Below are 14384 nucleotides of genomic sequence, written 5' to 3'. Positions count from 1 at the left end.
TTTCTTGAAAAAAAAAACAAGCAAAAATCCAGTATTGTGGGGGAGGGCATTTGATTTTGAGCCTTGGAATCTATTTTTTCAATTCAGACCAGCAAATCACCTTTAACTTATAGTCCTAAAGAGTTGCTTGAGATAAGGGAAGGATTAAAGGTTGTTAATTGCCCATGTTTGTATACTAATATTGTTAAAGGCAGAATTTGAACATAGTTCTTAGTGAATTCAAGACCAGGCCTACCAAATTGCAATGAACTTATCATAAGCACAATGATTTGAGATAATTTTTACAAAGCAGGGGATTTTTCATCTGTAGTGGCCCTCATGGTTAGCAGTATTTAATTACCCACAAAATTAAGAACAACTCTTCTCTTGTAGTTCATCTACCCTTTTTTCACACAGTGTAAGAGATATTAAAAGCAATAGTTAATTAAAAAAAAAAACAAAACAAACTAAACAATACTTAGATTCAGGGCAATATAAGAAAATCTATACTTGACAGAAATATTAATGTTTAACTTAATAAAAGTTCCTTAAGAAAGATGTTGAAATAAGATAAAAGAGATAAAAATGAAAGCATTTCAATATTTTTAGTTATCAAAAATAGGATAGTTCATTGTAGAAAGTGACCTTTTCTATGAGCTGTTATTTAAATAGAAAACCAAGTTTCTGTCATCATCCATCAGATTTATAACTTGGATTCATCAATACCAAATTAGGATTTGTGTATGAAAGTACAATTTTTATAGAAAATGCAGATAAAAGAAACAAGTGTTAATTTTTTTTGTTAACTATGGAACACACTGAAATGAAAAGTCACCATTCTCACCAAGTACAGCATGTTCAATGAGAAAAATTATGGTTAAGACAATTCAGCTAAAATAAAGATTACAGTTTGAAAGATCACATTTATTCTCAGTATTTACTGATTATTATCTCATAATATTTTAGTAGTTTTTAAGCTTAAGCTTACCATTTTGTTGTCATCAAAGCATACATCAGGTCCTTTTCGGTATCTGGGTTGTTTAACCATATCACAAGGATCTGGCCCATCAGCTAAAAAAAAATCTTGTTAAGGAAATTGGAAGTATTTTTTCAAAGAAATAGAAACATAGTTGTTCAGAAACATTATAAATGTATTTTTAAAGACAAAAAAATCACCAAGGAAGTGTGATAGTAAGTACAAATGCTAGAGATCAGTCAATCCCACCACCAACCATTTATTACACACCTACGATTTCCAAGGCATTGTGTGCTAGGGGCTGGGATTTCAAAGCTCAAATCTAAAATGGTCCCTGGGGAATAATAGTGTATATCCATATAATACAAATTAATATGCAAAATAAATGCAAAAAGGTAGTTGGAAGAGAGGGAAAGCTCCTGACAGAGGAAAGATCAATTAATGCCTCATGTGGGGCCTGTACTTAGAAGGAAACTACAAATTTTAAGAGATAAAGGTGAAGAGGGGAGTACACCACAGCCTATGAAAAGGTATGGAAAGAAGATAGAGGCTATTGTATGTGAGGAACAGTAAGTAGGCAGGTTTGTTTATATCATAGCATCCAAGAAAAGGAGTAAGTCTGGAAAAGTAGGTTGAGAAAAGAAGGTATTAGCCAAGTGAAGGTATGTTATCTGTGGAAAGCTAATGGTTTTGGAGATGGTTTTATAAGGTTTTAGTTACAATTGAGCCACCTAATCCTAATTTTACCTGATACATCTTCTGTTTGTTATGAAACACAGTGATATGTAGTATGGAAATAGCACCTTAGACCTCTTTTTGCTTGTTGTTTTTGCAAAGAGCTGGATATTACTGTGAAGGCCAGTAGAGTAGGACTTTTCTATATATCATCTATATCTCAAAATGTACATATATATGTTATATAAATATATATATATATATATATATATATATATATAATTAAGGCTTCTCTTTTATTGTGAATTTACCACAATAATATTGTGGCAATACCACAATATTAATACCAAAAATAATACCACCATCCCTCTCACTCTCTCCCTGCCCCCATGCACACCCAAGAGATTAGGATTTTGCTAACATTAAGAAACTATGGAAATGGTATTCCCATGGAAAGATATGTTACCTGTGGAAAGAAATTCAATGAAAAACCCATTCAGACTGCTAAACTTGTTCTCATAATGTTTCAATCACAGCTCAGTATCAGAATTTGTACTTCATGCCCCCAACATTGTAGCCCCCAATTTCTCTTTCAATTATGTGAGAGACCCACTCATTTCATTCTTTGTCTTCTCAGTCTTGTTGTAAAACTCTGTAGTTTAGCACTGCTCAACTTAATTGGAAACCATGGCCATGACACCTGCTTTCATTCTCCTCCAGTGGCCAGAAGTAATAATAAAATGCTTTTATTTAAATCAGAAAAAGAGTACTCAAACAACTGTTTCAATCAAATGGCTAGGGGAGGATTAATTCATTCAGAAAGATTCTTAAATTAGATACCTTCCCTATTTATTTGGCTTTCATTCCAGCACCATTTTTGAACAAAGAATGGAGGAGACAATGGGATATTGTTATGAATTCTCATATATCTTCCTTCCTACCTCAAATTCCAATATCTATTGACTGTTCCTTATGATATAGCATAATAAATAGAGAATCCTAAATGTTTGAAGAGATCTCAGAAATCAACTAGACTAATGGTAGCAAATTCAAATAGAAACAGAGACCCTTAATCCTTATATAGGGATTCCTGAGAATCATATATTGACTTAGTTTTAGAATAGAAAAACATCTATGTTTTATTGTATTTTTATCTATTTTGTTAAATATTTCCCAATTTCATTTTAATCTGATGTGGGCCATATTTGACCCGAACGACAAGTGTTTGATACCTTTGATCTAAACCAACCCATACATAAGGGAAGAATCCCATCTATGACATCTGGAATCTCTCAGAGATGTTTGAATATGTCCAGCAATGTGTAAACTAATTGCCTTAAGAATCTGCTCTTTGGGGCGGATAGGTGGCGTAGTGAATAGAGCACTGGCCCTGGAGTTAGGAGGACCTGAGTTCAAATTCGGCCTCAGACACTTAACACAAAAACTAGCCATATGACCTTGGGCAAGTCACTTAACCCCAACTGCCCTCCAAAAAGCAAAAAAAAAAAAACCCACCAAAAACCAGCTCATTCCATGGCTATAACTGTTAGGGGGCAGTTAGATGGCACCAGACTAGTTAGAGCACTAGACTTGGAACCAGGAAAACTCATCAGGTCTGCCCTAAGATATTTACTAGCTGTGTGGCCTGGGCACACTAATTAACTCTGTTTGCCTCAGTTTCTCATCTTTAAAAGGGGCTGGAGAAGGAATTGGCAACCTTCTTGCATATCTTTGCCAAGAAAACCCCAAGTGGGGTCATGAAGAGTAGGGCATGATTGAAATGACTTAGCACTAACAACAAAATAACTGTTCAAATGACAGGATTGTTTAGACCTTAGGGACCTTAGAAGTCATCAGATCCAATCCCCTCATTTTAGAGATGAGGAACTTAGGCTAAGAGAAGTGATCAACTTGCTCAAGGTCACATAGTTATTAAGGGTTTAGGTGGGATCTGAATCCAGGTCTTCCTCCAATCTTGTCTTCCCCAACAGGATTCAGTGCTAGAAGAGATGATCTAAATGACATTTTCATTTTACACATGAGAGAAACTGAGGCCCAATAAGAACACCCCATCTGAAAGGAGGAGCAGGGCTAGGATCCAAATCTAGGTCCTTTGGACGGAAGGAAGCTAAATATGGAAGCTAAAACAAACAAACAACAAATCATGCTTGCCTTGTAGTAACCAACTATACGAGATGGTTTGAAGTCTGCTGCTTAAGGATACAAGTCTGTTCTGCCTGGATTAGTACCCGTGTATCACAAGGACATGTCCCCTTGCCATCAACAATTATGAATATTAAGTTGGTGTTCATAAGCTTTTCTACATGAAATATTCTGGAAAATAAATATTTAAAACATCATGGAGAAAGAGCACTATAATTTGAAATTAAATAACATTCAAGTCTTTCAACTTGTGCAACCATAAACATTAAGTTATGAAATTTAATTAACATAGTCAGAATAACGCTCATTTTTAGAGTAGAACAATCTCATTTTTAAATTCACTTATGTGACATGCTGCGCTTTTAAATTGGCTACTATAAAATGGAAACAAAAGGCAAACAAAAACTGAATGTGACCGTGCCCTGGTAAGTTACCTATAGATTATTAATATAGAAATGTTAATTATAACGAATTTTAAAGTTAAAAAGATGTGATTTTTGCTTTAAAAAAACTATCACTGTAGAACTTTCAGCTAGATTTTATGCTTTCTATTCATTAGCTTTTAAAAAATGAATTGAACTTTTTTCTTTTTTCCCCATGACTTTTGTACATAACAGTTGTCTCCTGATTTGATTTGGAATGTCCACTGAATGACATTAACAAATTTATTACAATTACAATTAAAATACTACAACTAAATGACTTGATTTAAATGCCAAAATGCTATTATCTAGTAAGTTTTCATTATTAAGGAAAAAACAACTTTTAAATTTCTATGATATATCCAAAGGCTCTGCTCCCTTCATGCAAATTTCAAGTAAGTGACTTTATGAAAGGCAGCATGATGTAGTGGACAGGACAACTATCCTCAGTGGGAGAGAGACCTGAGTTCAAATCCTGCCTTGGAAACATATTGGCTGTGTGACCCTGAGCAATTACTGCATTGGTAATGAAGTTTCTTCATTTGGGAGTTCCTTACATCAATGAAACATAGATCCAGTCCCTGTCCCTTTCTTTTACAGGATCACTGACTGAGAACTCTTAAGTATCTCAGAGGTAATCTTATCCACCCCCACCCCATTCACTTTACAATTAAGAACATAGAGGCCCTGAAAGGTAAATCAAGATGCCCAAGTCCACGGAAGTAGCCTGTGGTGGAGCTGGCATTTGTACCCAGGTCCTCTGATTCCAAATCAAATGTGCTTTCCACTGTTGTACTCTGCCTTATATGAGAGAGTTAGGAGGGAGATGATGAAAATAATATTCTAAAAATTAAATGTATCTCTTTTTCTATCTTTAAGAGTGATATACTGATTTTGTTTTTCAGTTTTTCCATTTCCTTCAAAATCTTGATAGCAATTTTGGATGTTTGTGAACTTTTAACAAATTATTAATTTTTAGAGCTCTGTGCTCTAAAATGAAATGCAAATGACTCATTAAATAACTTGGAATCACTTCATAACCTAGAAACAATGAACAAAATGCTGTCTTTTGTGGAGGTTGTGTGTCATATGTCTATCAGAGGGTGAGGGAAGAGAAGATATTATTGTGTAGGTTAAAAAAAATAGTAAGATGATACTTAAAGCTAAGCAGAGAATTCTTGGGTTTCTGAGTAATGTAAAGAAGGAGAAGAAGGATGGACTGGTGGCTAGACTACTGGATTTGGAGTCAGAAAGACCTAAGTTGGAATCCTGCTTCAGCTTTCTCATCTTTTAAATGATGGGAAGGACTTGAATGGTACCTTTTCCTATAAGTCTGTGATCCAACAGAGCTTTAGGATGACACTTTTAGAAATTGAACAGACTTCAGAGGTCATAGAGTCCTAACCCTCTCATTTTCAGATAAGGAAACTGAGGGAATAGAGAGCTCATGTTACTTGCCAAAGGTCACTCAGTTAGGTATGTGAGTTGAAATTTGAATCCAAATCTTCAAGAGCCCTCTCCATTATGCTTCTTCTCGATGACTGACGGGGGGGGGGGGGGGGGGGGGGGAGGGAAAAGTTTTGTTTTAGAGCAAGTCCCTCCTAAAATCAATAATTGTTATATCATAGTTAACTTATAATATGCAATAATAAAATTGTCCTCCCTGTAGAGGCTCGTCATATAATTGTCTATGTTCTTTATTTTAATACCTATGTCAGCTCAGTTCTACATAACTAGAAGAAAAATGGCATAATGAAAAACTGTTTCTCAACTGAACCTTGTCGTGTCCAACTGTCTGTGACCCCATTTGGAGTTTACTTGGCAAAAATCCTGTAGTAGTTTGCCATTTCCTTCTCCAGCTCATTTTATAGATGAGGAAGCTGAGGCAAACTGGGTTAGATGACTTGCCCAGGGTCACAGTAAATGTCTGAGGCCATATTTGAACTTGGGTTCTCCTCACTCTAGGGCTGGTGCTCTATCCACTGTGCCACCTAGCTGCCCAAGAGTTAAGGGAGTTGTAAGCAGGAGTATTTATCACTTAACAGAGATTTATCAGCTATTTATCATAATGCCCTGTGCATGATACCAACATTAGCTAAACTGTCGAAATAGAGCAGGGATGGGAGATAGTAAAACATTACTCAGAACCACCAGAATTTTCTTAAATTTAGATTGTTCTTACTTCTTGAATCAATCCAGATAAAGAACATACATGATATATGCATATACTATGAAGATAGTCCCTCTTCTTAGCTGCCATTTTTACAGTACTTGCCAACTTACTGTATACCCTCTCTTTTCTTTGCAAAGCTCAGGGCTCTGTCTATATGTTTAGTCATGTTTAATACACCATCTAGGGTTTTTTTTTTTTTTTGCATGCAGACACTCAAAGAATCTGAGATTCATTCAATCTAGGGGAATTTAAGGGGTTGATGAGGGAACTCCCTCTACCTACAGTAGTTAGAAATCCTGCTATATTTAGTTGACAAATCCAGAAAAATAGCTTGGGGTATATAACTTTTAAAGGCCTTCTCCAGAGTCACATAGTGTCAGATGGATTGATACTTAGGTCTTGATTATATGTTGTCCTCTCTCTCCCATCCCCACTCCTGTCCCCTTCTTCTCTTTCTCCCCCCTTCCTTTTCTCTCATCATACCAACTACCCCAGTTCAGGCCCTGATCACATCTTGCCTACACTATTAAAAAAGTCTCCTACTGGGTCTCCCTGTATCCCTTACCTCTTTTTTTTTGGCCATCCATGCTTTACATTAGCTGCCAAATAGATATCTACGAACATCACCCAACCACTCCCCTATTCAAGAACCTTCATTGGTTCACTATTGCCTCATGGATAAAATAAGACTTGGACATTTAAATTCCTTCACGATTGTCTCTAGTTTATCTTTCTAGGCTGATTAAATAATACTCTGTGCATTTCCAAAAGCTGGGGAATTTGATAGCTATTATAACTATATTCACTTATTCAGTCCCCCATACTGAATACTCTATTCCTGTCATTTGTGCCTTTGGGCAGACTATCTCTAAGTCCTGGGTTATTTTTCCTCTTCACCCCTTCCAAGGCTTAGCTAAAAGCTTCATTATCTTTCCTGCTTGTCTCTTAGTACCCCACCCTATTCTCATTATTTTTATCTTTTGTATTTACTTTTCTGGGTACAGAATCCTCCCAGTAGAATGTAAGTTTGAGGAACTCAGGATGTGTCATTTTTGGTCTTGGATCCCTGCACTTAGCACAATGACTTATATAATAGGTACTCAATAAATTTTTGTTGAATTCAACAGATTCAAATGGTGAACATATTTATATGTATTCTAAACTACTGTTTAATATTGTAAGCTACAGAGCCATTATCTGTTACGGAAATTTCTACAATGGAGAGGTGGTGGAGGGGGCGGGGGTGAGAGTCCACATGGATAAAATCATGGAATGGATTTTACAAGAAGCTTATGCACCTACAGATGAAATGGATGCATCATGGGTCATAATTTAGTAAAGAGATATTTGGGAAAGGAATAGGGAAGTTGTATTAATTGGTCAATATAGAGGTAAAAAATATAGCTCATCTTATTAGGTATGTGACTAAAAGACTAAAGTTATACTTTTTTTTTTTTTTTTTGGCAAGGCAGTTGGGGTTAAGTGATTTGCCCAGTGTCATGCCGCTACTAAGTGTCAAGTATTGGAGGTCGGATTGGAAGTCAGGTCTTGACTCCAGAGCTGGTGGTCTCTCCCCAGTGCCACCTTGCAGCCCCTAGAGTTAAACTTTTTGAGCAAGGGAAATAATTTTCTCTTTTAACTTCTCTATATTTAAAGGTACACTGAATTTCCTGTGCTCTAAGAAAATTATTTATATAACTATGAAATCATTGAAATATGTGATTATATCATATTGGGGAGCTTCCTGATGATGGAAATCCCCATCCCCAAGAAGGCATATTATTAGTAGAAGAGTCCCAGCCTGAATCACTAAGCTTAGTGATATAGCTAGTAAATATTGGGGAGGAAGGATTTGAACTCAGGTTTTCCTTAATCCACCACCAGCACTACTTTGTTTCTAGTTTAACTTTCCTCTAAAATAAAGGAGAAATAAATTCTTGGCACTCTCACTTGCTAAGTAACCATTTATTTGGCTAGAAGTCCCTAATTGCTATTTTGTTTGGCACACTCCTGCCCTGTCCCCACAATAATGTCATAAAAAAGGATGAAATATCAGTGCTTGTGAAATAGGAAACACTATCCACTTCCTCTATGTTCTGTCTATGTGGCTGGAAGGATTACACTTCAATTTATTTTTCTATGCAATGATTTCAGATAGATATGAGTGTACAAATCTCTTAAATTAATGGATGTAGATTAGAATGTTTACTTGATGTTGGTATTATGTATACAGCTGACTCTGAGAAATATTGGGAAGTATTTATTTTTGCCTAATACTTAGTACTACAGCCTAAAGGTACTCTTAATTTTTGTTATTATGTTGGGAATCTAAATTATGTAGGATGTTCTTCGTTCCTCTAGATTTAGAAAGAGCTGAGCTGAAGTGGGCATTTCCTAAAATACCTGTCTCTTTTCAAGGCTTGGTTCAGTTGCCACCTCCTCCGTAAAGGGTCCCTAAATTGCCCTCAACTTCCTCCCACCTGCCCCTCAGGTGAAAATGTTCTCCAAGATCTGGGGTGGGAAAGCTGCGGCCTTCAGGCCACATATGCCTTTCTAGATCCTTAAGTGCGGCCTTTTGACTGAATCTGAATTTAGATCTAGAAGGCGATGTGTGGCCTGAAGGCCGTGGGTTCATCATCCCTGTCCTAGTTCTAAGCTTCTGATGAATTTTGTCTGACTCTGCTCCCTATGGGAGAGCTCCAGTCACTTCCCACCTTTCGTTGTCTTATCTGTATCTATATCTTGCTTGCTGCCGACCTGTGGCAGAGCCTTCTGAGCTCCCGTTGCTCTGATCAGCCATAGCTGGACGCACTGTACATTGACCCCAACATAGTATGTCACTATTGACCCCAACATAGTGTGTCACTTTGGTCCTCTTCCAGTATGAAGGACAACCACCAACTAGCATAAGTCTTACCTTCCACTGTATTTGGAAGAAAGTTGCCTGAAGGCAGCATTTGAATCATTTAGCATTTTGCAGATCCTGTGCCTGTAGAGGTGCCTTTGCACATAGAAGGTTACTTTAATATATCATTTGAGTTGAATTCAGTTAACTTTCTCAAATGCAAGTTCCCAGAAACAGTACTGCCTGCTTCCATTATTTTCTACAGCTGAATAAAGTAATCCGATGGATAGACAAGAATTTTCAGAAAATGAGTATTAGTGCAGCAGTATATAAAGAAAAAAAAATACCTGGAACAGTTTCCACAGTCCAATACCCCACTAAATGATTTACTATCATTGTCAAAGAAATACTGGGTTTGTTCAGTAATGCAGCTCTGCTTCGATAGCACAGCAGAAAAATCATCATCATCCACATCCACTGTGAAAAAAAAATCATGAAAGGAAAAGTTTTGGTCAGTTGTCAAATTCTTCACAGAATCCCGGAATCTCAGAGGGGAAAGGGACCTCTGAAACTGTCATGTACAAAACTATCTGAATGAGAATCCCTTCCCTAATGATTCATAACAAGTGGTCATTCGGGCCTTCACTTACAGACCTCTAGAAAAGGAGAAGCTAATGCTCACGTGAAGCAATCCTCTTTACTTTTGTACAGCTTTAATTATTAAAACTAACCTAAACCCTCTGCAACTTCTACACACCCAGTTAACTTAGAGTTGCCAAGTAGATTAAATCCATTTCCTCTTTCACATGACAACTCTTTATATTTTTTAATTTAGCTATCATGTTCCTTTCCTATAAGTCTTCTCTGAGTAAACCTATCCCAGGTCTTTCAAAGGTTCCTTCCATATAGAATGGTATCAAACATCTCACCATCCTGTTTACTAGTAATTTATTTTCCAAATTCTATTTGTTGCTGTTACTGTCCTGTCTGACCAAGGCAGAATATAGCAGGAATGTGTCCTTCTTAATATAGCTGAATTTCACATTAAGTTTTTTTTTTTTTTTTTTCTTTTTTTTTTTCTATATTTCACTGTAGGCTCATTCAAACTTGTAGTCCAAATAAATATCAGATTTTTTTCTTTTATGAACATATAAATTTCTTATAGAGTAATATAAACTCATTGAAATAGAGGTAATACTATTCTAGTTCACAGAAGAGAAACAAGAGTAGGTAAAGGAAGTTTTATTTAGGTATAGATGAAGAAAAATTCAGGATTCTGCCCACTACAGTACCATCTTATCACCCTTTAAACTGATGGGGTGGGGACATCATGCACCTTGTAATAGAAAAGAATTTCCTGCCATAGGATATAGGTATTAACATACCTGCCTCAAGAAGCCGTGGAAAAGTCAGACTCAAAATCAACTGCTGTAGGATAGACCTGTATAATAAATGAATGAACATTTTCAAAACAAAAGCAGTTTTATCACACCTCATATTCAGATGGATCTGGGACCTTGTTGGTGTGAGTATTCTCTCCAGGTAACAATGCTTTCATACTTGCTCCCCTTGTGCTTCTCTAGTCCATGTCCTTATTCTTTACTGTTGCCATGTGACCAGCCCATCTTTTTTGAACTTACTCTTTTATCATGACATCTGCAATTCCTTGTTTACAGTGATTTGTTTACTACCCAAACAATCACTATTCATGTATCCATTTCCTTCTGGATGATATTCATTTTTAGTTCTTACTACAAAGATTACTGGGGCGGCTAGGTGGCACAGTGAGTAGAACACTGGCCCTGGAGTCGGGAGGACCTGAGTTCAAATCTGACCTCACACACAACACAAAAACTAGCCGTGTGACCTTGGGCAAGTTGCTTAACCCCAATTGCCCTCCAAAAAGCAAAAAAAAAAAAATACAAAGATCACTGCAGATGGCAGCTACAGACGTGAAATTAAAAGAATTTTGATCCTTGGCAGAAAAGCTGTGGCAAATCTGGATAGCATGGTAAAAAGAGAGACATCACCTTGCCAACAAAGATCTGTATAGTTGAAGCTTTGGTTTTCCTAGAAGTGTATGACTCTGAGAGTTCAACTATAAGGAAAGCTGAGTGCCACAGAACCAATGCTTTTGAACTGTAGTGCTGGAGAAGACATTTTGATGGTCCCTTGGATAGCAAGGAGGTCAAATCAGTCAATACTTAAAGAACTTAATTCTGGCTATTCACTGGAAGGCCAGGTAGTAAAGCTGAAGCCTGAAATGCTTTTGCCACATAATAATAAGATGGGACTCAATTGGAAAAGACACTGGTTTTGGGAAGGATTGAGGATGAAAGGAAAAGGGGATGGTAGAGGATGAGACTGATAGATAGCATCATGGAAATGACAAACATGAACTTGGACAGCCTTTGAGAGATAGTGGAGGAGAGAAGGGCCGGGTATGCTATGGACCACGGGGCTATGAAGATTCAGATACAACTGAACAACAATAACATACTATATTGTGTTCAATGTTATACATCACAAGCAATAGACTATTGGGAAGAATAACCAGCCCTTTGCTTTATGCCTGGAATATAGCAGATATATAACTGCTTCTTGATTTAGTAAGGGCATGAGCTTGTCTATCTTAATTTAGATTTTAATGTTTTAAAAAATTTTGTCATTCCACAGCAACTTTCATGACACAGAGTTACTGTTTTATGGCCATGAATGTGATATATCCTTTCTCTGATTCTTGTTGAAAAGGCAAGCAAAAATGCCTTTTGGGTATTTTTTATTGAAGTGTCATTCTCCTATAAATTTTAGAGAGATATGACCTGAGAATTGGTATTAAAAATATAACTACATTTGTGGTGTCTAGATCAGCTAGAGTTTAAATTAAAATTTATAATTCAACTCATAAAATACAGGCAGCAAATGTGAATTTAGTTAATCGAAACTGAATTTAATATTTTAATAGCACTTTAATTAAATAGCAGAATTACACTAATGTCTATTAGAGTTTAAATTCTTTGAAGATATTAGTGTTAATGATTCTACATGTAGCATTTTTGGAAGAATGTTAGTGGTTAGAAGAAGATGGGAGAGCTTTTGTTTTAAGGAACAACTTGATATTATGGAAAGTACAGTATATTTCCCTAATATCAATCATGGTCACCCATTTCCTCATTTGGGTTCATTATCCATATGTAGTGTCTGTCTTTGCAAGATTTTATGTTTGTGAACAGATTTTGGTGGGTTGTACATCCAATTTGATATACTAGTCTGGATATTAGCATCACTTATCTACTCATTTTCCCTCTGTGGATTATCAAACAGAACTCCTTTGAGAAGTGTTCATTCATTTAGGAATTACTATAATGTACTAGTGACTGGATAAAGTCAGCAGGATGCCATCTGCAAACAGGAACATCTGGCAGATCTCACCACCTGTAGAAAATCCTTCCATTTGGACTTGGTACTGTTTATCTGGTATCATCATGGCAAACACCTTTGGCAACTATATACCTTATTTCAGAGTGATAATGACAGGACTGTCAAAAAATGTCTTTGGATGTTGTATATGTTAAGAAATTTTGTCTAATCTTATTGTATTTGAAAGTGATACCTTGTTGGAAGGGAGACAACAGGTCAAGTCACATTTTGCTATATTAAATCAAATATGTCCAACAAAATATATCCAACAAAAAGGGTAGTGATAAGCAACTTTCTACTTTTTAGTCAGTTGTATGACTGTACCATTTAAAATGGTTTCTATAAACATTATGATAATTTATAGAAATTATTTTTTGCAGACAAAATTATAGTTTACTATTAATTATTATAGTATGTTATTATAGTTATTAAATTATAATTTATTATTATAGTTTGTAGAGGTAAAAAGAATTACACAAAATCTTGATATTTTTATAATTTTTAGAGTTGTAAGGGACCTTAGAAACTAACAGTCACAAAAATAATATCACTCGAATTTAAAATTGTCACTGACTCTAAATTCAGTGCTGTTTCTACTATGCCACAAGGTTTTTCATAAATGCAACTACTTTATGTGGTTGTTTACAGTACCCTAAGCAATTAAAAAAAACAACTTTGCAAATGGTACAAACAAAAGTTATATCTTGGGACTGTCCTTTATAAATCACAGAAAGCTTGTGGGCAGTGGTGATGTGAGCTGTCCAAATGTAGCAGATGATGGGGTAAAAGATAAAGGTAAAGGTAAAGAGATAAAGCATGAATGTGCCTGTAGAACAGTGAGTAGAATAAATTGAGTAAACTTCATTTGAGAGTGAGGAATATGCATTTTGCTAACAAGGGAAGTAGTTTCAGGGTATGCCAGTTCTTGGTAATAATTGGTATCAAAGCCACAAATAATCAGAGAATCATTATAATTAAACTTTAAAAAAATGTATTGCTATGCCATTTTGCCCTTCTTGTATTATTAGTTGGGATTTCCAACTAATGGAGTTTCCACTTACCATGCAGCAGCAGTTGCCCACCAACTTATGTGCAAAATATCTGCTATCGATGGCTTAAAAAAATAGAAGAAAAGGACACTTGGTTAATCTAGGATCTCTCCAAGGCATTTAGTGACAGTGAAAATATTACTTCCCAAAGCACTTTTGTTCCTTTTGATTGTACATACATATTATTTTAAGAATTTATTGACAGTTTGATAGTCACTCACCACATATGATGAACGATTCCCTGCTCCTTGTTTTGGTGAACTACCAGGGTCACAAACAGATTGATAATCGTAAGATTTATTAAAGGCATAGACAGACACATTAATGAGGTGTCTCATCAAGCTTGGATCAATCTCTCCAAAGAATCTCCCAATCTAGTATGGAAAAAGGGGGAAGTTAGGTTCAAGCTACTTAGCCAAATGATGACATCTGAACCACTACCATTCAATGAAATAATAATAATACTTTAAAAGTCAATGGAAACTAGAGTTTTTCCTTTAAAGCAACTAGTAGTTTTAACAAATGGGGATTAACTTCCACTATGAAAAGAAAAATAAAGCTATTTTTCCTTCTATTGCTAGCTATGTATCTTCCAATCATATTTTAATGAAACATAATTAAAAATCATGAAATAGAAGAAAAATATTTATTTAGTCATGAATCAAGATAAACATGGTCTATT

General features: G+C 35.8%; 1 protein-coding gene across 1 annotated transcript in view; it reads right to left on the bottom strand.

Moving 5' to 3' along the window:
* The window catches only part of LOC138175717 (voltage-dependent calcium channel subunit alpha-2/delta-1-like), a 429557-nt gene that overhangs the window by 12186 nt on the left and 402987 nt on the right, over window positions 1-14384 (bottom strand). Inside the window, exons 30-35 of the mRNA XM_069106216.1 lie at window positions 13924-14076; window positions 13715-13767; window positions 10619-10674; window positions 9581-9710; window positions 3855-3964; window positions 968-1050 (exon numbers count right to left, since the gene is read on the bottom strand). Coding sequence (XP_068962317.1) covers window positions 968-1050; window positions 3855-3964; window positions 9581-9710; window positions 10619-10674; window positions 13715-13767; window positions 13924-14076 — 585 coding nt within the window. The remainder of the gene's footprint in view (window positions 1-967; window positions 1051-3854; window positions 3965-9580; window positions 9711-10618; window positions 10675-13714; window positions 13768-13923; window positions 14077-14384) is intronic.

The sequence above is a fragment of the Petaurus breviceps genome, unplaced genomic scaffold, assembly GCF_028583685.1.
Source record: "Petaurus breviceps papuanus isolate PSGF00001 unplaced genomic scaffold, PetGlider_PUasm1.0 79, whole genome shotgun sequence".
NCBI lineage: Eukaryota > Metazoa > Chordata > Mammalia > Diprotodontia > Petauridae > Petaurus > Petaurus breviceps.
The sequence above is the reverse complement of the archived record's forward strand: the minus strand, read 5'-3'. Positions and strand labels throughout refer to the sequence as shown.